Here is a 27438-nt window from a genome sequence, read left to right as displayed (position 1 = left end):
GATGTCCGAACGGACTATGACGTGTTGGTCCTTGATGTGGGGACAAAAACGCGTCAGCGCGTTGTGCACTGTCAGCATTTCTAAGTTTTTGTGTTGGAGCTTTTCTCGTTCCGACCACAGGCCGAAGAACGGTCTGCCCGCGAGCAGCGCTCCCCATCCCGAGGTGGATGCGTCTGTCGACACCATCCTCACTCCCGAGGAAGTCCCCAGGCTTACACCTGATCGGTACCAGTCGTCCGCCATCCAAGGCACCAGGGCTGTAACACAGTTCTGATCGACCTTGAGGCATAATCGACCGGACACCCGCGCTTTCAACCAGAACTGCAGCGGGCGCATGCGGAGCAAGCCCAGCCGGAGAACTGACGATGCTGAGGCCATAAGACCCAGCATCCTTTGAAACTTCCTGAGCGGGGTGAAAGCGCCGCGGCGGAAAGACTTCGCCGCGCGCTGAATGTGCAGCACGCGCTGTGGCAACAGCCGCGCTGTCATAGACTGCGAGTCCAGAACGATACCCAGAAACGAAATCGTTTGACTGGGGTTCAGTGAACTCTTCGCCCAATTGACCGTGATACCAAGATTCTCGAGGTGATCGAGTAAAATGGTTCTGTGCTCCACGAGCTGAGATCGTGATTGGGCTAGGATCAACCAGTCATCCAAATAGTTCAGCACTCGCATGCCTCTGAGTCTGAGAGGAGCGAGCGCTGCGTCCATGCATTTCGTAAATGTACGAGGTGCCAGGGACAAACCGAACGGCAGGACTGTATACTGGTATGTCTGACCCTCGAAGGCGAATCTCAAGTATCGCCTGTGATGTGACGCTATCTGTATTTGAAAATACGCGTCCTTCAGATCTATTGACATAAACCAGTCTCCTCGGCAAACATGCGCGAGGATTTTCCTGGTCGTGAGCATTTTGAAACTGCGTTTCACTAATGCTTTGTTCAGCCGTCTTAGATCCAGTATGGGTCTGATACCATCGTCCTTTTTGGGGACTAGAAAGTATCTGTTGTATAGCCCCCCTTCGCTTTGAGCTTGGGGCACACGCTCTATCGCCCCTTTGCTTATCAGTTTTGATATTTCGGCGCGAAGTAGGTGTGCTACTTCTGAAACCACCGTAGTTGGACGCGCGCTGTGAAGCGGGGAGGGCGTCGACAAAACTGTAGCGAGAAGCCTCTCTTTATAATGCCTAGCACCCAGTCCGAAACCCCTGGAAGCGCTGCCCATGCTTCTGCATGGTTGGCTAAGGGCTGGATGCGAAGCGCGCTCTGTTCGCCGTGCGACAGAGGCGCTTCGGGGCGCAATAACGTAGGCGTTATGCCTGTGGCATTCGAGGCGGGGGGCGCGCTTATTACAGCAGGCAAAGCGCTCGTCCTCGACCTTACTACAGCGCTTGACTGAGTGAGGGAGGGCTGAGCGGGTCCCGCGGGACTCATGTCTGCGAGTAAATGTGGGCGGGAAGCGGGCACATTCACTGCTTTGGGCGCGCTGTCTGACTGAGCAGAGCGAGCGCGCACAGGTCTCGTTTTTACAGAGAGCCTGTGGTCTGTGAGACATAGTGTTTGTGCGGGCACTTTCACTATGTTGGAAGCGCAATCGACCAGAGTCGATTTTATGTGCGCGAGCCCTAAGTGTAGGGCTGTGCTTGTGTGTAGAGATGGGCACTGAGGAGTGGGCATCGACACTACACTTATAGCACCATCAGCCGTGGCCGGGACACCAGAAAATACCGTGAGTAAGTGTGGGCTTCGGTAGAAGTCCGGCCATGTACCACGTGCTCGTGGGCTGCAAAAAACACGTCTGCAGTTGCCTCTCGGGAAACAAACAGAGTGATTGCATTCGGCGGCATAATATTTTCTGTCGGCAGGCCTGGGGTTCGAACCTCGGATCCCCCGCGCGCAAGTCTAAGAATCTACCACTGGACCACAGTGAAGATACAAAGTTATAGTCAGCGCGAGTATTATCCACACTGGCGTTTGCTTGCAGGCATGTACCACGTGCTCGTGGGCAGCAAAAAACACGTCTGCAGTTGCCTCTCGGGGAACAGACAGAGTGATTTGCATTTTCAGACGCCTGCAAAATGCCAGAATGTGAGAAGAGTGGATATCGCCCAGTTTCAGCGGGGCTGAAAACACTCCATTCTCCTTTCGCCAGTGACGCACGGGAACCGTAGAAACGGTGTTCGGTTGCAGGCAAGCGGGTACTACGCGCTCGCTGGCTGCAAAATGCATCTCTGCAGTCGCCTTCAGGGGACTGACAGAGCAAAGCATTGGCGGCATAAATATATATGCCGCTAGACCGGGATACGAACCCCGGTCCCCCGTGTGGAAAACGTATAATTCCACCACTGAGCCACAGGGGGATACAGGCTTTTGAAAGCGGCGTCAACATGTATTCTTCGGCGTTTGCTGGCAGGCAAGCGTGTAACAGACTCACTTGCTGCAATAATATTTCCAGTTGCCGAACAGGGAACTGAGAAATGTGAGAGAAAAGAGGTCAGACCGACCAACGGTGGGACTAAGAACACTCTTTTCTCCTTCGCCGGTGAATGACGCGTGCAGAGGCAGGGTAGCTTTTCTTGTAACGTAAAGAAAAACTAATCCCGCCATCCGCTTCCAGGAAGGGCAGCCTCGGAAAGGGTGCCCGGCGAGTCCTCAGAGTCACCGTAGGCAATTGGCTCGGAGTGAAGGCGTTTCGCCGTCAGCGAGCGCGAGCGCTGCATGAGAAGGCATCTTGAAAAAGACGCAGCTCTTTTAGGGGTGCGTGTTGCAAAGCGAACACACACACACACACATACACAAGAACAAAGAATGTAAAGGATATGGCGTCGGAAAGCGCAGCAGGTACGGCGGTAGAAGGCGGCGTTGGCCAGCGGCTTCAAGGGCTCGTCCCGCTGAAGTGCTTGCATCAGACGACGCGTGCTTCCTCGTGATCCAGCGATGCGTGCGCTTCGCTGAAGAGATTAAAATCAAGTGAATCAGCCTTCTCGAGCTCCTTTTATAGAGGTAAGCCACGCCCATCTCGGCGGGAAGTGGCGAGGAGGGCGCGAAGCGCCCTCATTGGCCTGACGTCACCCCAGGCCTCGCTCGATAGGCTTATGCAGTTGCCGCAGAGCAGCCAATGAGCGAGCAAGCCGTCTCGCCATAGCTGACTGCTGCTGCAACGCGTTTTACATATATGAAAATTAAAGGATAATTTTTTGCTTCAGTGTTTCGTGAAAAGAGACTTTTCCCGTAGCGTTTTAGTAAAAACGCAGTACGAGAGAACTCTCGTAAGAGAACTCTGTTTCTGAACTACTCCCCTGTCTGCTCCTCTCTATACCGGGACAGAGTGAAGCTGGTGCTGTCTGTGACAGGGTATTCATGAGTTTTGGAGGGCTCTTATTTTGGAAAACAACATCAGAATGTCCTGAAAAGGTGCAGTTGACTCTGTGAGAAGGTGTACTCTCCACCTGAGTTGAAAATGATCTGTGGAAACTAGGATTAAAAAAAATATATATATGTATGAATGGAAAGAGACAACAGCATATTTATGAATTTTGGAATAGACAGATAAAAAATAATTGGATGGATGGATGGATGGATGGATGGATAGATAGATTTTAACGTCATGCTGGAAACTGCTAAAATAAAGAAGTGAGACTAACAGTAATTCTCTCGTGTGCAAAAGTAGCCAATAAACTGTTCAGATCAGATGTGTGAGACAGTGTGATTCACAGTATATGCACTTCTCACACGTTTCACACACACGTAAAGCAACACTTTAGTGTCACTATAGCAACTCTAGCAGAATTTAAACACTCATTTGATCAGATGACAGGAAGTTACCAACCAGAGGAGATGCTGATGTTTAAAGGAAGAGCTGTAACTATATATAATGAAGAGAAAGAGCTGTAACTATATATAATGAAGAGAAAGACTGACAGAAACAGAAAATGTCTGATAAGTGTGATCTGTGTCTGCTGGGACTGATCATTCTCTCTTCACTTCTCACAGGTAAAGAAATCTGTATTTTCTCTAAACACATTGTAGGATTGAAAATAATCCAAGATATTTGAAATGAACAAAGACGTTTGCTTTACTGTTTTCCATCCCCTCTTTCTACCACAATGACCATTTGTAGTTCCTAAAGGCACAGAGGGGCTGATAGTGATCACTGTAGGCCAGTGGTTCTCAATTCCAGTCCTCGTGACCCACTGCTCTGCACATTTTGTATGTCTCTCTTATCTGACACACTCAGTTCAGTTCATGGAGTCTCTCCTAATGAGCTGATGATCTGGTTCAGGTGTGTTAAATAAGGGAGACATACAAAATGTGCAGAGCAGTGGGGTCACGAGGACTGGAATTGAGAACCACTGCTGTAGGCCAAGATGTTTTGGGGGAGAGAGAGAGAGAGGTGTTGTTTATTGTAAGTGTTTGTTGCCTTTTTGGACTTGTTGCCTTCCATCTGCACTGTCTCTTCCTCTGTCTCCTCCTCTAATGGGCCTACCCTTTTCGCCACCTTCTCTGGTCCAGCATCCTCTAACCTGGCCTTTTTAGGGGGTTTTAGTCACATGGTCAGGGAAAGGATACAAGAAGATTGTAACTGTTGTTCTGTCTCTTTTATTGTCTGGGTCCCTTTCTTGGGGCTCTCTCTCTTTTGGCTCGTTTCCACTGAGCGGTACGGTACGGTACGGTACGGAACGGTATGCATTTATTTGCGTTTCCACTATCAAAAGTTGTGAATGGTACCAAAATGCCGAACCGTACCGTACCACTTTTTAGGTACCCTTCCATTGGGGTACCTAGCACAGTGGTACGGTACTAAAAGGTGGAGCTAGACTCACTGCAGGACGTTGATTGGTTGACAGGGAATCGTCACTTGCGCGTGCTACAAGGGGAATGACAACATAAGAAGCGCCATTTTTTAATATACAGTTTAATATAATACTACCGTTACTGTATCACGAAATGTAATTTTAAGAGTTTTTCAGGCGAGAATGTAGTTGTTTAAAGCTCAAATCTGTGGTTTATTTATAAAGATGATTTTTTTTTCCCCGGTTGTGAGATCCATGCGTTCAGCGGGCGCTCGGCGCTCATGTTTCCCGGCTGGATGAGCCTTTCCTCGGCTAACGTTAGTTCTTCTGACGTTCGCTGCTAACGGTAGTGGTTAAACATGAGATATAATTCGTCTTGTGTAGACCTAACGGGCGATCTTTGGTCTCGTGAATATATAATTCATTCCCTGTCAATCGTTTTGGCTGAGGGCTAAGTTTAGTTTCATATTAACGTTATAGGCTATTTGTATTTAACTTTACTGTTGTAATGTTAGACTAGAGCGCTGCATTTGGATATTTGACTGAATTGTTTGCTTTATGTCTTATTGTATAGCTTCTTGTACCTTTTACTTAAACTTTTATATTGGCTATTATTGATAAAACTGAAATTTTACAAAAAGAAATATGGTTTCTTGTCATTTTTTTATTACAAGATTATCACTGATGTTTATTGCAACATTTGTACAAATGCATATATTGCCTGAAATATGTTTAATTATTTTTTTTTATTTAAACGAAAAGAGGTAACGTTAGAGTTGTTTTAAATTTCGTTTTGTTATAAATAGAATAGCGAATAACGTGCAGTGAATAATCAATATGCGTTGCGCATGAACCACAGTCTGAAATGCATTAATACCGTACGTGATGACCCTTAACTCATGGAGTTAGAAGGCTTGCTTGGGTACAGAATGGGGTAGAATTGGGAATTAAAGTGATTGATTTTTACAAGCGTAAACACTTTCATGTCGTAAAACACCACCAGTAGTTTGAAAGGGGGGGTGAAATGCTCATTTTCACTCAATCTCCTGTTAATCTTGAGTACCTATAGAGTAATATTGCATCCTTCATATCTCCAAAAAGTCTTTTGTTTTATTATATTTTTAATTGAAAGATTGGCTGTACCGAGTCTTTCCGGAAAAAAACGAGCGGCTGGGGGCGGGCCGTGTGGGCGAAGCTTAGCTGTGCTAACGCGCCGAGCTAACAACACACAGAGACATTTGTTCAACAGTTTTACTCACCGTTCCAACGCACGACCGCGAACCTTTATCATTGTGACTGCTCGATCCTTAAGCATTAGACGATCTGGGCTTTGTTTATAAAACAATCATCGTCGAAATGCAGGGAACAATTGTCTTACACAACTCCGTTTATGCTCAGGAAAACAAACTCCATCCACGGGTGCCTTAACGCCGGGTTCTTTGGGAATCTGTGCAGGGTTGTCTTGCCCTGGCAACCAAAAACACACTTCTTTGGTGACACTGACTTCCCAAAAGCCGGGCAGGGCGCTTTGATGGCGAACTGCTTTCACTCTCTTGCTCTGTTTTACGAGTGCGCGCGCGCCCGCGATCTTACCGGAGAAGTGCCCTTAGGACCCATATAAGGAAATTCCGCCCTCTCTTACGTAAGACAGAGCCATACTCGAAAAAAACTTTCCGAAACTTGTGACAAACCGGAAGGACAATTTTTGGAACAAAAATACTCCTTCAAACGTACAACTTAACTTTTGAAACTTTGACCATGTTTAGCATGGGAATCCAACTCTTTAACAGTGTAAAAAACTCAGTATGCATGAAACAGTAATTCACCCCCCCTTTGAATTAAGAACGTACTTTTGAAGTTACTTGATGAAAGCTTGTTTAGCATTCCTGACGGTTTGCTAGATGGGAATGGAGAAATATGATATGCAAAACTAAACTGAAAGGGATAGTTCACCCAAAAATGAAAATTATCCCATGATTTACTCACCCTGAAGCCATCCTAGGTGTATATGACATTCTTCTTTCAGACAAACACAATCAGAGTTATATTAAAAAATGTCCTTGCTCTTCCAAGCTTGATAATGGCAGTGAATGGCCGTTTGTTTGCATCTATCCATCATTAAAGTGCTCAACGCGTCTCCGGGGGTTAATAAAGGCCTTCTGAAGTGAAGCGATGCGTTTGTGTAAGAAAAATATCAATATTTAAAACCTTATTGACTAAAATAACTAGTTTCCGAGTTCTAAGTGTACAAAAGAGTAACACTTTAACTTGACGCACAACATAATGATGGCAATTGACGCCTCTCGCGGTTCAAACAAACAGGGCTGGGCAACCGCGTTCTTCATTAAGTTGTGTGTGAATAGTCCCTGAACATCGAGGGCCTGGTTACCGGGCCCATACAGGACTTTGCAGGGTGGCTGGAGTTTGCCATGAATGGCTGCTGAAAAGCTTTCTGGGATTGCAGTAACTGATGCGCCAGTGTCCAGCTTGAACTCAGTATTTTGACCATTATATCTGACTAGTTCAATCCACTCACTCTTTGAACTCACCTCTCCCAGGAAAGCAAAGTCTTTCATGCTCCGCTCTTCTCGATCCTGAATGATGCCATTAACCGTTCCAGCTGACCAACACTGCTTTGCAAAATGTCCCTTTTTCTGGCATTTACGGCATTCCCCTTCACGTGCAGGACACTCTCTCCAATTGTGTCTCTTTATATTTCCGCATTATATTCCCACACCCAGCCGATCTACTGTCTTTATCCACTTTACTAGGCCTCTTTTGTTTTGGCCAGTTCACTTTCTTTTTTGACTGTTTTGGTTTTGAACTTAAAGCTGCCGTCTGCAAGATTTTTTGATCATATTCACTGAAACCGACACTATGCTCCGACAGAAAAACATAAATCAGACGGTTTTAGAAAAAAACTCGCCTTCTACCTCCACCTGGAGCCTGTTATTTGTTCAACCGCTCCCAGTTCTTCTGGTCCAATCAGCGCAGGGCTGTGTGAGATCTGACTGTCAATCACAGTTCGTGCACATGCCACAGATCCCCCCCTCCCCCTTTGCGCACATTACAATATCACATGCACACGCCTGAAGTTCGCAGGTGTGTTGGATTGTACGAAGCATGATGGGGGAGAGAAAATCTACTAACAAGCTTCCAATTCCTTGGTTAACAACCAGAGCTAGGAGGTCCAAAACAACCAAGGAAAAGAAAATGATGCTTCGATGCTGAAGAGACGGATACGTTCACAGAAAATCTGGTGCACACACACTGACAAGCACAAACTCGATGGGAGGGTGCTCTGTGGTAGTGGAGGAGGGGCATGAGCAGGGCCTGAAAACACCCGACCACACGCCAAATGCGGGTGAATTCTGCATTTGGCGGGTAACACTGTCAATCTACCTGCCACATTGGCAGGCAGCCAATGAGAATCGACCCTTCGCTGGGAGTTTGATTGACAGGCGATCTGGCCAATCATAATACGCCGAATACGCCTTTTTTTTGTCCGACAAAGCAGTCAGGAGAGTTCAACGTTGGAGGATTTGAACTTGAAAAAGTGTACTGAGTAAGCCTACTGACATCTTTCCGCAGTTAAAACTACATTCCTTCTTATGTTCATTCATGTTTATTTGATGCTATAAATTCACTAGAAGGAAGAGATGATCGGTTCACGAGCAGCTTTAACTTGAGGCACCACAGCGATCTGTCAAGACACATTACAGAGCCACAAAACGGTGTTGTCTAAATTTCTTTAAAAATGACCAAATTATAACGTTGAGACTGTCTTGTCTGTCAGCATGTTGTCAGTGTGCTCTCTGCTGCGCGATGTGTTTTTCATTGCGTGTAACTAAACATAGCAACAGTAACTAAAGGGGCGAAGGTTTTTTTTTTTGTGTGTTTTTTTTTTTGCAACTGTTGTTCTTTGACATTCAAACGAAGTTGTATGTTTCGTTGGATTTTAGCTAAAAATGTGGCGGCACATTACTGGAGTAAAGAAAGCATCTGAGAAAGCAGCGCAGTTTGAGTGTTTCGGAAGGTATGTGATCGGAGAGAAAGATGCGTCTTCTCTGACTACGTTTGAATGTGTGAGTTGTATTAAACTGTTGGTGAGATGAGATGAGATAATGCAACGCTGACATAGGCTACAGTACAATGACAGTTACACAGATGTTGTGTCCAAATATCTGGTAGCCTACCTGGTAACTTTACCAGTAATAACAATATTAATTTAGTTCTGCTTAACGGTTCCTGGACGCTGTAACTAACAGCTGCCCAGCCATCAACACAGCCGCGTGTGATTTGTTTACATACGAGCTGCACTAGGTCTATATCTTTATTCTAAGAGTTATTATTACTTGTATGGATCTCGTTAATAACTTGACAGCACTTAAATGTGTATTCGTACAAGTTGAAGAACAAATGTTTGTGCAATTCTTTTTTTTCACCTTTTATGAGGCAAAAAAAAAAAAAAAAGTCTGGTAAAAAGTAACAGTGGCGGGTGGTCAAAAAAGTTAACTTCAGGCCCTGGGCATGAGAGTTGTAACCATTACAAATTTTGGCTAAGTTTTGCCAGACTTGCCAACTGCAGCTTTAAAGCATGAACGTCCCCTGCTATTTGGACCTCACATGAACTCCACCCAGGATAGGCTGCTGTCTCTTCACGGCCTCACTTTGCCTCACTTTAATCACGGCTTTTTCCAGTGTGAGCTCAGGATCAAGTTGCAAACTTTCAGACAGTCTTGCATCTTGAATACTTACAAGTTTGTCCCTTATCAGTTCGTCTCAAAGCTACAAACTCACAATGTTGTGTGAGAGCATGTACAGCAGTGATGAAAGCTTCGATACGCTCTCCTGCCTCTTGATTACGTCTGTTAAAACGTTAAAAAATCACATGATGTTTGCTTACACAATGCCGTGTGAACGCCGTTTCCACTGTCTCATATGACTTTTTCTCCTTCTCAGACAGGGGTAGAACATTCAGGATATCTTCAGCTTCGTCACCGATGGTATACATAAACGTATTAACCTGATATTCTCGTGACTGCTTGTCTAGGCCTGACGCAATTCTATAACACTCAAAGCGCCGCATCCATTTGAGCCATTCACTAATATGGCTGAAATCAAACTTGCCTGATGGGGGCATCAGCGACGGCATCAGATGCCACATACTTGCTGCTTCATCATCCATTGTCACCTCCTTTTATTTTTCCTGCTGTATCTCACCAGCTCACCTGTCCTCTTTTCTCCGTCTCGCTCACTCGCGGCTTCTCCGATCTCCGCTTTAATCTTCGTTTCTGTCCGCACACACACTCTCTCCCGAGTATTTATGGTGGCATCGCAACTAACAGTTAACTGTTTTTTCCTAAACTTCTGACACCATGTTATGTGAGCGGAAAGCATGAGAAGGAGACAGCGATTAACATATAACAAGCTTTACTTCATGTCTGTTCACCATTTAAATGTGTCCGGGTAACACCAGAGCTTAAACAATTATTTCCTTTTCTAAACACTCCTGAGTTATTGGAGTCTCGACCGTAACACAGAGATGATCATCTTCCCGCAGTGAGAACATCACTGAACCACAAACTCTACCTCAGTGTGCTTAATGCCCAAACACGCCAGGCAACGATCGTGACCATCAGCCGGCGCCAGGAAACGACCGCATCCAGAAACACACGGGTGGAACGACATCTTGAAAAAGACGCAGTGTCACACGTGTATAACGCTCTTTCAGGGAACTGAATCTCTCTTTATAGTGCTGAAGCGCACAGGGGAAATGGCAGCAGCACTCACTCTTTCAAGCTGAATAAACAGCAGAATCTCTCAGGCCAGATCCCAATTCATCGGTACGTTCTGATGTGACGTCGAACTTTACAGTCTGAAAGGAAACTCATTCTTCAGCGGATGCTCTCATGTGAAGTGTCACTGTATACAGCAAACTGAAGATGCTCTGTAAACTTCACCTCTATTGAAGACAATAGTGTCATTATCCAGCTCAAATCAATTCAGTTATTCTGTGTTCTCATATAAAAGGGTCAAGTACAGTTATTATAGTATTTTCAGAATATTAATTAACTGAGCAAGCCGAATGTGACAGTGGCAAGAAACCAAAACTCATATTTTTTTTTACAGTTTTGGACATTATTCAAGTGATTTACTACAGTAAATACATATATGAAGAGTTTAGATGCAAAAGCCTCTAAGTGCCATCTGAAATTTTCTTCCAGAATGATAATTGTTATCAGCCTCAGTAATTTCACTTAAATGGCAATGAAGATTACCTAATAATTGTCATTTAAGAGAAATTACTGAACTTAAATAAACGAGGTTGATAACAATCATCATTCTAGAAGAAAATTTCCGATGGCACTTAGAGGCTTTTGCATCTGAACTCTTCATATATTTGCGAATATACCGTATAACTGTTGAGCTAAGTGAACCTGAAGGTAGTGACGGTGAGATGAAGCTTCAGCCTGATGTGTGTAAAAGATGATTTCTCAAGGTTTCGAATGCATACAGCGACACCTGCTGGTCAATGCAAATATTGTGCAGAACAAAAATCCTCAGGAGTCTTGACAGCATCAAGATGTGTTACATGGTTCATGATATATTAACATAAACACACATAAACACATGTATAAATAAATAAATTAACAAATGAGTTCTTTGAGTTTTGTTAAAAGAGGGTGAAAGTGATTAATATGGACTGGACAGAGAAAATAGGAAGAGGAAGTTTAAAAACAATATTTCTTCCACTGTCTTCAGGCCGAGTCCAAACCCTTCTCGAGGCACTGCAATCAAACAAGGCTTCGAATGTCCCTTCCCGAAAACAACATAAGCCTGGATACGGAGATCCGACTGGAAGATCCTGGTGTTCTCGACTCAAGCTTCAAGGCCTCGGTATCAGGCGCAAAAGCACTAGCTCAAGGAACATACAAAATAAACATAATCCATGTCGTGAGCCCTTTAATTGTGACACACTGAGCATATTTTACAAATCATTTGCTATAGTTAGTTTGCCATGTTTTCCTGACTTAAAGAAACACAAGGTAAAATGAAGCAACATAGCATTAAAAAAAAAACATTCCTTCAATGTCTGGCAAATGCAGGAAACATTAATTACGGTGTTTATGTGATGTTGGTAATCATTTTGTCCTTTTCTTATTTTTCACTCTCCATGAAGAACAAAATTGTCTGCAAGGTATAGTTGCTTTTGGCACAAATAATGCAGTTCCCCAAGGTTGGTGGTTATGAATGCCAAAGCATCTGACAACATTAGATGCTTGTTTGTGATGATTTCATCATCATCAATAAGCTGAAAACAGCTGATCTTACTTATTATTGGCTTTCTCTGCCACAACAAATGTGCTTTACAAACACACAGTTAAAGCAGTAAAATTAAAGTAAAAGGACTGGGGACCAAGAGCCCAACTAAAGCAAACACTGATCACCACAATGGTGACACTTCAAATTAAACAAATATCAACATCTAAACCTCTTTTAATTCTCACTAAGATCATCTGACAGCAATAGTCAAAGTAATTATGTCTAAATGAGACCATAAATGATGTTGAAATATGTCCACAATGGCCACATATGAACTAGTATTTAAACTTGTACGAAGGTTCGATGAACGTCTATATCGGACGTCCAGAACACGTCAAAAAAAGACGTCATAAAAACTTTCATTCTGGCTCCTCAGTGGACGTCTTTTCAACGTCCGACTTTTGTGACAAAGACGTTGAAAAGACGTCTTTTGGACATCATTTTGCTTAGTGGGATACAACACATCCACTAAAGACGACACCGGACACTGACTGAACCAGAACTGAACACAAATACAGGTGATGATGATGATGGTGATTGATGAGTGTAAAGCTGAAAATCATTAGTGCCCATGACAACAAAAGAGTGATTAAGGCAGACGATGATGAAACACAACGAGTCCAAACAAACCTGACTGTGACCGACACAAAAGACAACCATTACTGTGGACAGCAAGTTCGGTCCGACTACGGCATGATTGGTGTCATTGTTCTCGGTGTGACTCAAGAAATCTGTCAAGACCCGTTTCATTACAAAAGGAAAAAATAAAAGATTATCTTTTTTTTTTAATTCATTATATTTTTACAAGGAAGAAATATCTTGAGTATCTTCAGAGCATGGTGCCAATGACACATACTGACTCTCAAAATGACACACCAAGGTATTCATAAAATATAGCCAACACTGACTGGAAAAACGTTGCAAAACACAAAATATGTACCAATATGTACATATTACTGCAGTTTCTAAAAGAAATGAAGACTAGAGGCAGTAAACAGCAAGCACTTTTAATCGATTTCACACATATTTATGATAACTTATTGAGCTTGCTCAGTAGCTCAGCTGGAAGACCTTGGGTTTGAATCCTGTGAAAGACGAGTCATAAGAGTGAAGCAGAACATTATAATCCATGTGTAGAAACTCTTCCTGAAGACATTTAATATCTGCTTTACAGACGCTCATGAAGTGTGTGCAAATACTTTGTTTCACCAAACTGGAGCTGACGTTAATCATTTCAAAATACCTTAAAAACTGTTTTAGAATTAATTTTCTACAATTTAGTCATGGATAGTGGAAACCTTTTCAGTAGCAAACTCATTTTATTACTAATAATGTCATTATTTTATTTCTAGATTTTAACTGCATGTGGGAAACTGCTAAAAGAAAGAAGTGAGACTAATTCTCTCATGTGCAAAAGTAGCCAATAAACTGTTCAGAGCAGATGTGTGAGACAGTGTGTTCACAGTATATGCACTTCTCACACGTTTCACACACACTTAAAGCAACACTTCTCTGTGGCGTCGTGTCACTAAACAGCAACTCTAGCAGGATTTAAACACTCATTTGATCAGATGAGAGGAAGTTAAAAACCACAGGAGGAGATGATGATGTTTAAAGGAAGAGCTGTTATATATAATGAAGAGAAAGACTGACAGAAACAGAAAATGGCTGATAAGTGTGATCTGTGTCTGCTGGGACTGATCATTCTCTCTTCACTTCTCACAGGTAAAGAAATCTGTATTTTCTCTAAAGACATTTAGTGGAATTAGTCTGGAAAGAGTTCATTTGAACATGCTCAGTTTATTCTTGCACACATTCACGTTGTGATCTCAGAGTTGTGTATTGATACACACAGATCATACTGTATTATTCCTGATACTGGACATAGTGTCACTCAAACATCTGATGATGAAGAATTATCTTCATATTAAGAGTGTGTCAGTGATTTGAACAGCTCTCTGATAAAGACTAATAGTTTATTCTGGAGAGTGTGTTGTTTGCTTTAAGTGAGGAAAAATACTATGATTGAATATTTCTGCTTTTTATGCTGGTATGTTTTATGTTTCATTATCATAATGATCACTGAGATATATACTGTGTTTCAGGAACCAGTGGAGTGGATGATCATGTGTTCATCAGTTCTGGTGGAAATGTGCGTCTGCCCTGTAATAAAACTCTTTCTGACTGCAAATCAATTACATGGACCTATAACAGACATTCAGTTGCACTGATTAAATTAGGGATAAAGAATAAAGAAACAGAGAGACATGAGAGACTGAGTCTAGAGTCTGACTGCTCTCTGAACATCAAGAACGTCACAGTAGAAGATTATGGATCTTACACCTGCCGACAATATGTGAAAAACGGACAGAATGACATACAAGGACCTGATGCACATGTTTATCTGCATGTTCTTCATGGTAAGTTTATGATTATGTGGTCAATTTAAAAAGGGCAGATTCTCCCTTTGAACTCAGATGATGATTGAAGAGTTTGTGATTTGTGTCTTGTGTTCAGTTTCAGTGTCTCCATCATCATCATCATCATCTTCATCCTCACAGACTGAGATCAGTCCAGGCCGCTCTGTGACTCTCTCCTGTCAGTTGTATTCATATACAGATGCTGGATACTCCTGTGATTATTGGGTCAGTTCTGGGGGATTTGAGCTGTTGTGGGTGAATCAGACTAGTGTTGATCTGAAGACAGACTCCAGATATCAGATATCATCATCATCAGATCAATATCGCTGTTTCATCATCACTCTGACTACAACACTCCTGAATGAAGATGACAACAGAGAGTGGAGATGTCGGCTTACTCTCAGAAATCAACTCGAGACCTCAGTCAGATACACTGTCAAGTATTCAGGTGAGAAAACAGTGTAAGAAGACCCTCATAATGTCAGTAACACTAAGGTCTATCAGTATCACTGAACCAGAACAAACTGAGGGAACAAAAGCTTCTTTGACTCTCACAGAAGAGTAACTCAAAGCATTGCTTCAAACTAATGAACTGCAGTGAAGTAACAGTCCAAAACGTGATGCTGGAAATAATAAAGGAATTGAAACTTGACAGCAAAAATATTAACTTTTTATGTAATGTGATGATCAAAGTTAAAATATGAATGTCATATTGTACAGTATTAATCATCTGAACTAACATTCATCTTCACAGCTCAAGCTGATTCAACGACAGCAGTGAATCCAGTCCACATCACACACTCTCAGGATCCCTCAACTATAAACACACACGTTTCTAAAGGTACATCATCACTGTCTTTCTCACATCAGTGCTTTTCATAGCATAATTCTAGAGTTATCTTCAGTGTTCACTCATCAACATATGACTGTCATATTCTACAGTATGATTGTCACATTGAGTTGTTGTTTTAGTTTCATTTCATGGACTTTTATGGTGTGTCCCAATTAGCATATTTATGCATATTCTATGACATGTTTAGTATAAACAGTGAGAGTAGTGTGTTCATATAACACTCCGGTTCTTTCACTCGATTCTCCCAGAAAGCATCACATGAAGACGATATGTTGAGCTCATCCATGCAGCGCATTCACTGTAGATCCATGAAAACACCAAACAGACATAAAATACTGCTCATACACTCACAAAATTATCAAAAAACACACATGTAAAAGTAAACAAAACAAATATACAAAAAAAGAGAGAAACACAAAATAAGACGTACACTCGTAATGCTCGGCAACAAGTTTAACATAATAAAACTTCAGTTATTCATCAACTGTGGGTGTCTTATGACCCCAATATGAAATAAACTGATTTAAATATATTTTAAAAATTATATATTTTTGACCTTAAAGAAAAATAGTTATTTCTGCCTACATTTTGTTTCGTCTGACCGGAGAAAGTTTGTCCTGCCATTCACCTCAACAGCTCAGATGAAACTGAAGAGTAAATGGCCGACTTCACTTCTTTTTTACTCTAAGGCTCAATTCACCTTCTTATTCTATGCCCTAAAAGTATGTACTCTTTTTGTAAAGAAAAAGTAGATACTTTTGAGTGTGTAGCAGAAGAGTAGACAAGCTTTGGGACAAACTATCACGTCATATCCCAGATAGCAACATTGTTTTGGCCCAGATCTGGCCCACATCTGGCACATGTGGAAAGATGATCTGGCCCTCATGCAGCATGGAACTAAACATAGATACTAAACCACTTCTGTAAACGAAATATTCAACAAAAGCGTTAAGAAAGTGTCAGCAACAGTTGTGTGTATTATTTGTGTAACTTTAGGGAATGAACTTGCTTGAAAGCCGTGAAAACAACAGTGAGACAGAGTTTTTGCATCACATTCTCACACACACACATCCACAGGTTTAACTGCAACAGACAGCATTTTTATTGAATTTTGCAAATTTTGCACCGGCACTCATCTCTTGTGTTATGTCCGTCTGGAATGACGGCTCTTAATTTTTTTTATTAAAAAAAATAATTAAAAAAATAAGAAATAAAGCTTTTCTTTGATTAGACTTGTATCTGTCTAATTGTGCTCCCATCGACCGCTGTTGGCCCACTTATTTAAAACAGCAGTCAGAATAAAACCCCAATTAGTTTGCTTCAGGTGTGTATTTCCTCCATTACACCGGGTTACAAAAAGTAGGCAACAAATTGCAAAAACACACTGATTAAAAACTTCACATGATATAAGGCACGAATATATTTTCACATGTACACATATTTACACGAAGAACAATTGAAGCTTTATGTTATAAGCATTTTTAAAATATATTTTCAAAATATATTACAATAAATGTAACAGTGTACCACATATATGTGAATATATTACATTTCTGTATGGGTAAACTTCTGCCTAGCCCCCCTAAAATATGTGTGATTAACTGTACACTAATTTATGATCGCTTTAGTCCCCTTTAAAACATGAAACCGGCAGCAGGCTTCGGCTTCACACCGAGCGCACGTCAGGAACAGAGGATTGTGTGTGTGTGTGCGTGCGTGCGTGCGTGCGTGTGTGTGTCTGAGCCTCATTGGTCTGTCACTAGTAGCTTTATGTTCACAGACGCTGCAGAGCGCGAAGTTTAGCAGCGCGACGCTTCACTCAGTAGTTTGTGCTCAAGTGCGAAATAAGATGCAAGTAACTAAACATTTCATATGTGACAGCTGTTTTAGGTCATAATTGTTAGACCAATTACAGAAATAATCAGGTAATCAACTAATAATCTTTTGTCTAATGTTGTGGCAAAAATATTCATTAAACAATCATCAACTGCGTAAGAGACACTCTGAAATTCAAATGATCATTAAAAAGTAGTTTATTCTTGCAAGAAGGCCCAGTTGCCACACAGAAGTCACCAGTAGCCTACAGTCTGTGAAACAAGTGCGACCAGGAAGGGAGGGCAGAGCAGCCTTTATACTCTCTTTCAAGGTTTCCTGCTCACAGACTCTTATCTAAGAAAAGGGAAGGTTTCTCTGCTAGTGATCTAATCCTGCTGAGTTTATTCTTACAAACTCACAAGTTCTAAATCGGACGGCCTCTGACCCTAGGGGTTAGAGCCCCTTTTCAGTCTGCCTCCTCCTGACGTCACACCTGTTTCCCAGAGTTTAAAAACACACACTCTTTTGTAAGTAAGAGAAACAGAAAATCTGCCATTACACTAATTAGGCACAAGGTTAATATGAATGTGTACATATTAATAATTAGTATAATATTAGTACATTTGTAGCCTTCAGTAAATTTAAAAAGCCCAGCTTTAGGAAGGGAAGAGACAGAAAAAGAAAGAGCGATGGATAAGAAGAGAGAGCAGGTATTGACATATATTGCACATCAGAGAAATAAAAAAAAATCCAAAGGTATCAATGTGAAGGAGTTGTGATGAGTCCACGGGGAATAATCTCCGGGCGGAGCCTCAAACACAACTCTGCGATCACCTGACTCACACCACCCGCGAGGGAGTGGCGCAAATCAGGGACTCTACATTCGCGAACGAGAGTCTAGATCTCAACACCGAGATAGGCATATTTTCACACAGAAAACATGCACCATCCACAAAAGCTGCCTCAGCGTGTTGTATGCCCAAACACGCAACACAGAAATTGTGACCATCACAGAGGACTAGGGAATGACCACATCCAGCAGCACACAGGTTGAAAGACATCCTTCTTCCGGAGAAGAAAGATGAAAAACTCACCCGTGTTTACTTCCTTGGAATAACACCCTTCACCAGTGCTACCTCGCCCTTAAACCGACTGTCAGCCAACAAACACAAAGGTTGCTGTGAGAACAGCAGCTAAGAGATTCAGAAGCTCGCGATCACCGCTGCCACACACTGTAACGTCAGCACTGGGAGAGCTTCCAAAAGAAGTGCCGACACACACAGGCTTGTTATTAAAGTACACTTTCAGAGATATCGACATAACAACCGATTGGCTTCAAAGCGAAAAGAATGAATGGTGGGTGCATCCACTTCCCTGTTATACCCGCGCTGCAGGGCGGGTCGTGGATTGCGCACCTGCCAAAGCTCATTTGGCTTGATTTGTAAACTATATCGAAGACATCTGGCTCCCTGGCGAGATCCCCATCAGTCGGTACGATCGACTAAGTCGAATGTTACCCGACTGAAAGGGAACAAAATGTGGCCAAGTAGTATAAATATACATTGTTTCTATTTTGTATTAAAAATGTTCGTGGCCCCTTTAAGAAATCTCTCTCGTCTTCTCTGGTTTTGGATGCGTGCGCGCGACCAGAGAAGAATTTTCACTGTACAGAAGAGCTCCACGTTGTTGTGCGTGCATCGATCTGATTCACTGCTTTATACTATCGTCTTTCTTGATGTATTTGGATCACACATGTGACGAGTGAACCTTGTGGTGATTGGTAAAGGTATTCCAATTAGTTGTACCATATTTTGGTTTGTTATGGAGTAAGCTAACAGATTAAATCTGACATATTGCGGTGCATTCCACTGTATTTAGTGTGAATTGAGTTACACATTTGATTCTGTTGACTTGTATTTTTTGTGGATTTGGCATTTATCCACGGTCTAAACTTGTTTTTTGTGACATTTTATTCTAGTGAATCTCCAAATTTACTTTAAATTGGTTTCCACAATTGCTAAGTTTTTTTTTTTTTTTTTTTTTTAGCTAGTGAAATCTAATTTTTCTGTTGTGAAATCTCTTCAAACAAGTCAAGCTTTTTTTTTATTAGACTTGTACTTCTGCCTAGCCCCCCTAAAATATGTGTGATTAACTGTACACTAATTCATGATCACTTCAGTCCCCTTTAAAACAATGAAACCGTCAGCAGGCTTCGGCTTCACACCGAGCGCATGTCAGGAACAGAGGACTGTGTGTGTGTGTGTGTGTGTGTGTGTGTGTGTGTGTGTGTGTGTGTGTGTGTGTGTGTGTGTGTTCATCTGAGCCTCATTGGTCTGTCACTGCCCGTCAATGTCAGAATATTTGAGTCGAGATGACCAATCAAATCAAAGTATCTGGGATCTCAGTAGATTATCCCCTGGTTTCACAGACAGGGCTTAAGACTAGTCCTAGACTAAAATGTAAGTCTGAGCTGTTTCCACTGAAATAAACTTGCACTGACTGATCTTAAAAATATATCAGTGCCTTTTTAGTTTTAAGATGCACATCGGTAATGTTTTTTTCTAAGCATGTTTATAAAAATTACTTAAATGTCCTAATTGATCTATGGTCTAATCCTGGCTTAGTCTAAGCCCTGTCTGTGAAACCAGGCCTTTATGTTCACAGACGCTGCAGAGCGCGAAGTTTAAACATAAACATTTCATATGTGACAGCTGTTTTCCTTCTAGAACATTCCCATAATCTGCTGCAATCAAACATTGCCCTTACCTGTAGATTAAAGATCCTCGGCGGAGCCTCTAACAGCTCAGTCTTGAATTCAGATGCACTGGGCGTTTGCCAATATTAATATTTAATTACAAAAATCATGAATTATTGATAGGGAAAAATTACTCTTAGACTTGCTTAAAACATTTTACGAATCACCACAACATGATTTCATTTATTTAAAAAGATTCAGAATAATACAAAGACAAAAAATTCCAAAGGCAAAAATAACATAAACACGTAAAAGTCCAAAAAAACACTCAAGGCTTTTTAAACCAACCCTGTTCTGGGCCGCCTCTAACTATGGGCTGTCATTATAGTACAGACAATTCCCTTATAAGGTCAAGCTTTGGACTTATCCTAGTCCTTCATTAACATCATCATCGGCGGTCACTCGAAATGAGTATGACTGTCCTCTCCGTAGGGTCGCCTTATTTGTGGATCCTCAGGTGGCTGTAAAGGCCAATGTGTGATCCACAGATTCTGCTGCAATGTGGGCATTGGAAGGTTGAGGTGATGTGTGGTGGTGGAGCCTTTCTCTGTTTGTCCTTGCGGCGTTGCCGCTTTGCATCTGTGGCACGGCGGAGTTCTGTTTCGTGGTGTGCTGCACCTTCCTGCACTGCTTTTCTCCAGTAGTCCCTGTTAAACGTGAGATTCTCCCAGTAGCCGGACGTGATGTTAAACTTTTTCAGGCTGGTCTTGATATTGTCCTTAAAGCGTTTCTTTGGCCCACCAGGGGCTCGCTGTCCTTCTTTTAGCTGGGAGTACAGGATCTGCTTAGGGAGACGGTTGTTGGGCATGCGGATGACATGTCCTGTCCATCGGAGTTGGTGCTGCATTATGGTGGTAGTAATGCTGGGCATATTAATTTCCTCCAGAATACTGGAGTTTGTACGTCTGTCTTCCCAGTTGATCCTCAAGATTTTTCTTAAGGCAATTTGATGGAATCGTTCCAGTGCTCTCAGGTGTCTGCTGTAGGTGGTCCAGGATTCCGCTCCATACAGCAGAGTTGGGAGAATCACAGCTCTGTAAACCAGGACCTTGGTTTGAGCCCTCAGGTCTCGGTCATCAAAGACTCTTGTCCTGAGTTTGGCATAGGCTCTGCTGGCACAGCTCAGGCGATGGTTAATTTCAGAGTCTATATCAGCTTTGGAAGAGAGAATGCTGCCAAGGTAGGGGAAATGGTCCACGCTTTCCAAAGTAGTGTTATCCACTTTGATGATGGGTTGAAGTGATGGCTGGTTGGGTGGTGGTTGATACAGAACCTGAGTTTTCCTGGTGTTCAAGGCCAAACCCAGGGCTCTGTATGCCTTGGCAAAGGCATTTAGGATGCCCTGGAGGTCTTCAGGGGAATGTGCTGCAATGGCGTTATCATCGGCGTATTGCAGCTCCATGATGGTGGTATTCCTGACTTTGCTCTTGGCTTTGAGCCTGTTAAGGTTGAAGAGCCTGCCGTCAGTCCTGTAAAGGATTGGGATTCCCTGTGGCAAATCTTGGCCAATAAAGTGGAGTATGGCTGCAATGAAGATGGCAAATAGGGTGGGTGCAATGATACATCCCTGTTTGACCCCAGTTTCTACAGTAAATGGCTCAGATTCTGAGCCACTGTTGAGCACTGTGGCTGACATGCCGTCATGCAGTAGCCTCAGTACACGGATGTATTTGGGATGACATCCATACTTTGATAGTATGGTCCACAGTGCCTGCCTATCCACGGAGTCAAAGGCCTTTGTCAAGTCTATAAAGGCCATGTACAGAGGCAGTCCTTGTTCCCGACACTTTTCTTGTAGTTGGCGAGCAGAAAATATCATGTCAGTTGTTCCCCTGGATGGACGGAAACCGCACTGTGATTCAGGGAGTATCTCCTCAGATAGTGGTAGCAGGCGGTTGGCGAGGACACGAGCAAGTACTTTGCCTGTTGTTGATAAGAGCGAGATGCCCCTGTAGTTTCCACATTCAGCCTTGTCCCCTTTCTTGAATATGGTAACAATTTGGGCATCCCGGAGCTCTGAGGGGAGCTCTTCCCTTTCCCAGACCTTGACGAGTAGATGGTGGATGTGGTGCCAGAGCCTTGGTCCTCCTTCCTTTAAGATCTCCGCAGGGATCCCATCAGGACCAGTGGCCTTGTTGTTCCTGAGACTCCTGATGGCATTGTGAACCTCAGTTAGAGTAGGAGGTTCCCCCATGTCTTCTCTGATGGGACTCTGCGGGATATGGTCGGCGATATCTGGTTCGGCTGAGCTGTCACGGTTCAGAAGTTCCTGAAAGTGCTCCTTCCAACGTGCGTTGATGGAGTCATTGTCTTTTAAAAGAGTCTGTCCATCTTTTGAGCGCAGGGGATTTAAGCCGTGGTGGCTAGGGCCATAGACAGCCTTAGTGGCACTAAAAAAGCCTCTGGTGTTACCTGAATCTGCCATTCTCTGGAGTTCTAGAGACTTTTCTGTCCACCAGTTGTTCTTGAGCTCCCTCATCAATCTCTGAACGTCAGCCTTGGCTCTGGAGTGTGCTGCCCTTTTGGCCTCACATGTTATGTCATTTTGCCACACACGGAAGGCTTTTCGTTTTCTGGAGATAAGTTGTTCTATCTCTGTGTCGATTTCATCAAACCAGTCCTGATGTTTCCTGGAATGATACCCAAGGGTGAATTTGCATGAGTCATGGATGGTGGATTTGAGAAGGCCCCAGTGCTCTTCGATGTTATCAGGATATTCTTGCTGAAGACTTTTCTCGAGAGAGTCCTGAAGTAGCTGCTGGATGGCAGTTTCATTCAGGCTGTCAAGGTTCAGTCTTCGCTGGGTCTGCTTCTTCTGAATCCTCCTCCTTTTTTTAAGTTTGATGGACATTGTGGATCGGATGAGGCGGTGGTCTGTCCAGCAGTTGTCAGAGTCTATCATGGCCCTTGTGATGTTCACATCACAGCGGTCCCTGGCCCTTACAATGACATAATCAATGAGGTGCCATTGCTTGGAACGAGGGTGTCTCCAAGATGCCTTAAATTTGTTTTTCTGTCGATAGAGAGTGTTGGTGATGACAAGGTTGTGCTGAGCGCACTTACTCAGAAGCAGCACTCCATTGGAGTTGATGTTACCGATGCCCTCCTTGCCAATAGTGCCCTTCCAGAGGTGTTGGTCCCGACCTACCCTAGCATTAAAGTCTCCAAGGAGGATGATCTTGTCCTCCCTGGGGATTTTTGACAGGATTTCTTCCAGGCAGGCGTAGAAGGCTTCTTTTTCTTCCACGTCGGAGTCTAGGGTAGGGGCGTAGGCGCTCACTACTGTCGCTGTCTGGTTGTTGGCCAACACCAGGCGGATTGTCATGAGGCGCTCGCTGATCCCCACAGGAAGTTCGGTGAGGTGGTTGACATGCTGGTTTTTGATGGCAAGTCCAACTCCATGGTTTCTAGCCTCATTGGCTGGCTTTCCTTTCCAGAAGAAAGTGTAGCCACCTTTCTCCTCCTTCAGCTGCCCTTCACCTGCCCGTCGGGTTTCGGAGAGAACAGCTATATCAATCCGGCATCTCTGAAGTTCTCTGGCTATGATGGCGGTTCGTCTCTCAGGTCTATCACTGGAGGTGCTGTCCATCAGAGTGCGCACATTCCAGGCTCCAAAATTAAAATTAAATTTCTTTTGTTTCTGACCGCAAATAGGGTGTTCCCTCTGGACGCGGTAATCCAGTCGGGAGGTATGAGGCAGGCTATTTTTAGGGCACTTTTTCTAGCCCCTTCCCCATGTGGGGTAAGCAGAGCGGATCCTAAATAGGACTGCTTAGTCATGGGTGTAGCTGCCGAAGAGCTTTTCTGCCTCGTTCCAAAAGCCCAGCAACTGATTCTGACACCCATCGCCTGATGTGCCAGCTCATGACTAGGGGCTTCCAGACTACACAAACCTGCCCCCGTCGCCACTTGCTGGTCGCCATAGGACTTTATCCGGGGTGGTAGGGTGGATTCCCTTTGTGGAGGACGCCTGTGCGTGGCGTTGTTTAACGTGTGGAGGCTGGTGCACAGACAGCCACCACACAGTCCTTGGCAGGTCTGGGTCAGGATCCAGTGGCACGGAGTCCAAGACAACTGGGGACCCATCACTGCTGCAGCCTTCATCCGCCTTCCCAGCCGTTGTGATGCTCCACTTAAGTCAGCCATCATCCTCCGCCTGTTCTGCCGTTGAGGTCTTTTGTCTTTATTTTCAGGGTGTGCTCCCTTAGCCTTTGCCTCTATGGGCTACCCCACAAGGCAGTGGGACTATTTACCCATAGCTGGGGCTGTGGTTGGCGGGTGCCAGAGCATGTCCACTGCTTGGTGGGCCTGCACACCGCGCCTCTGGGGCCCACTGCTGCTCCGAGATCCCCTACAGTTCAGCCTGGGTCCGCTAGGGCCCAGTTACCGTGTGTGGCCACAAGGAGGCACTGTAGGAGTCTTGACGGTGGAGAGGCTGTGTACCGACAGGAGGAGACTTACGCACTCGGCTCCTCTTTTCGCCCTTGCACAAGGGCTAGTCGGTGGCAGTAGCTGTAAGCAGAATGTAGCAAGCAGACGTAGCATGCAGCATGCAATATCTACTAATCTACTAAACTACAGGCACTACTATCCCAGTATTACTGCACTAACGCATCACACACGCCCTGTGTAAATACACACAACACACTTCACTACAACACACGTATCATTAACATACGCTTGCAGAACACCTCTAACACCTCTAACAATAACCTTTAAGTTCACAGGTCAAGCTCAAATTAGGCTTTAAGTAATTTAGGCTTGTCCTGCAAATTCAACACATCTCACCATCTGTGTGAAGCTCGAGCATTATGTGATGATGATGTTGTGTATATGTGGCATTATGTGTTGAACTGAACTAACAGACGTGATCCACAGATCCAGGAGAAACTGAAGTCTGTGTGACTGCTCGATCATTATACAGAGGTACGACACGTTCATTTATACTGACAGCTTTATAACATTAAACTATCAGTCAGTCTGTAAAAGCTTCATCAATAACTGTTGATAGTTGAATACCCTTGACTTCAGTCGTGTACAGTTTCTCTTCTTCCTCTCATGTTTCCTGCAGTGATTGTGACTATTGTTGAGATCGCAGTGTTTGCTGCTCCTACTGTGATTCTTCTTCAGATCATCTGTGCAAGAAGAGCTGGTGAGTTTTGAGCCGCACACGATCTGATCATTCACACTCATCTGATCTGGAACATCTGCAATCATGATAAAAACACATACGAGAGGTCAGTCAATGCTTTTATTTTGCAGGGAAGAAGGACCTGAAGCACCCCGAGGAAATAGAGATGCCGACAATATTAGAATAAAATACTGGTGAGTTTTGAGTGAATCTGCAGCAATATTTACAATAGCAAAAACTTACAGAGGATTGTTCATTGTTTTATTTTCTTCTTCTCAGAAAACAGAGAAAAAACTCTGATCACAATGAAGAAATAGTGACACAGAGTTTAGATGAAATGTTCTTTTGCTTCATATGTAAACTGCTTTAAATATAATATTAAATACAGTAATGGACAGATTCAGACTGTATATCCTCTCTGTTCTGTGTGATGGAGCTGATTTAGTAATTTTTGTATCTTGTCTGTTCATTCCTGTTTTTAGCATCTTTTTTAATTTTGAATGATTAATGCTAATTTTCTTAATAAAACCTCTGCAATTGTGTTTAATATGTCTCCTTTCCTGAGATGTTTGTTACAAATATGGTGATTTCCCCTCATGAGCTCGTAATGTATTATAATATAGAATAGTAAGTGTGAGTATTAATGGGTCAAGTGTTGATGTAAAAGAAGCGTTTCAGTCGTTTCTTGAAAGTGGCTTAAGTCTCTGCAGTTTGAGAAAATAGGTTTGTTACTGAAATGCTACTCCTGAAATGAATATATCTTCAACAGTCGGACACTAGAAGACTGAATCCAGTGTCATCTTGACCTGATACACTTTTCACAGCAAAGTCTTTGTCTGTCATCCCGAGTCCTCCAGTCGGGAATGTGGAAAATAGGCATTCTTCATGTTTAACAGCTGTTTGCAAAAACACAGTTCCGATCATCGAGATCCAAACAATGGCTTGTGTAGATAATATAGTTATACAATGGACATGTCTCTTTTCAAATAAAATACGAGTCCTTAAGTGTCAGTTGTATTATATGTAGGATACTATATTAAAATAGACAAATAATATAGTGTCTCTTCATCAATTGGACATTCATTCAGTCATGACAACTTGACAAATATGTTGTTGATATCATTAAAATTAAGATAAATTAATGGTCTACAAGTATTTTGGAGATCACAGTTTTTGCAAACTTATTATATTGGGCTTTATTAAACTTTATGAAACGATAATGAACTTATATGCCATTTTATACAACAAGTCAATTTATTGATCAATTTTCACAGTCTTTAAACTAAGATCTTAAAGGATTTGTTATCCTGTGTCTCCCTCTATTGGACAACATTAGTATTCATCTCTGAATCACATTGATTTAAATGGCTGATTTTTTTTTTTTTTTTTAAATGATTACACATTTTTTAATGATTATTTTATTACTGATAATATACCCACATAATATACCATAAATGTATCAATTACATTCTGTCCTGTTTGTGAACTGAGCAGTGTAAACAGTATTAGACAGAAGCCTGTATAGTTATACTTTATATGTGGTGTATTTTGAATGGTTACTTTTGCACAAACATCCTTTTGTAAATAATGTAATCATGAATACTCATTTATCAGTAAGAAAACACTTTTGAATGTATCTGATTCCTGCAGAATTCATGTGAATGACATTAGTTTCACATGTTTCCTCTTCTTTCATAATTTTCAGGAGCACAAGAGTCCTTGTCATCCTATGGAGAGAATTACATATTTGCTCTAAGAATTACAGAAGAAGAATTGCACATGTGGAAAGATACAGACAATAGTTTTAAAGGCTTAAATATCTCACTGGCAGATTTCTGTTGGGCGCGAAAGGGTTTTCTGCATATTTTTCCCCCTCACATTATGTGAAATATTTACTAAATGAAATTGTTCCTATTTCTCATGCATGGAAATGTAATATATGTATATTACATGTGCGCACAGGTATATGAGGATGTTTCATCACTCAAGATCAGGTGTTGTGATCTCTGTCCATTTCTGCTCATAGTCCCTTCTGTGAGTTTCTGCATCTGACTCTCCATTAACTTCACGTTTAAAGTTTTATTAATTCCCTTGGGGCAACTAGGTTCGGCTGATGGTTCTCATACATAGACAACACAATACATTTAAATACTAAAAGAAAAGAGGGTAAAAAACCCACTCATATTTATTACATAAACAAATAGCTTCAGGCACGTATCCAGGCTTGTGTTGTTCTAGTGAAGGGACATTTGAAGCCTTGTTTGATTGCAGTGCCTTGAGAAGGGTTTGGACTCGGCCTGAAGACAGTGGATGAAATATTGTTTTTAAACTTCCTCTTCCACTTCT

General features: G+C 42.7%; 1 protein-coding gene across 1 annotated transcript; it reads left to right on the top strand.

The window, feature by feature from the left end:
* The first annotated feature begins 13686 nt into the window (after window positions 1–13686).
* LOC311087457 (uncharacterized protein) lies at window positions 13687–25637 on the top strand. Its single transcript, XM_084120779.1, has 8 exons — window positions 13687–13843; window positions 14224–14538; window positions 14636–14986; window positions 15293–15379; window positions 24840–24887; window positions 25033–25113; window positions 25224–25286; window positions 25372–25637. The coding sequence occupies exons 1-7, from the start codon at window positions 13783–13785 to the stop codon at window positions 25277–25279; spliced, it is 999 nt and encodes a 332-aa protein (XP_083976905.1). The 5' UTR covers window positions 13687–13782; the 3' UTR covers window positions 25280–25286; window positions 25372–25637.
* Window positions 25638–27438: the final 1801 nt, after the last annotated feature.

This window comes from Abramis brama (genome assembly GCF_963993115.1).
Source record: "Abramis brama genome assembly, chromosome: 1".
Lineage (NCBI taxonomy): Eukaryota > Metazoa > Chordata > Actinopteri > Cypriniformes > Leuciscidae > Abramis > Abramis brama.
Note: the sequence above shows the minus strand (reverse complement) of the source record. Positions and strands in the feature narration are given on the sequence as shown.

Excerpts from the sequence above, each read along its gene's own strand:
- LOC311087457 (XM_084120779.1), top strand. The coding sequence starts at position 13,783 with ATGGCTGATAAGTGTGATCTGTGTCTGCTGGGACTGATCATTCTCTCT. Across the intron at positions 15,380-24,839 it reads AAACACACACGTTTCTAAAG|ATCCAGGAGAAACTGAAGTC; the intron begins GTACATCATCAC and ends CGTGATCCACAG. Across the intron at positions 24,888-25,032 it reads TGCTCGATCATTATACAGAG|TGATTGTGACTATTGTTGAG; the intron begins GTACGACACGTT and ends TGTTTCCTGCAG.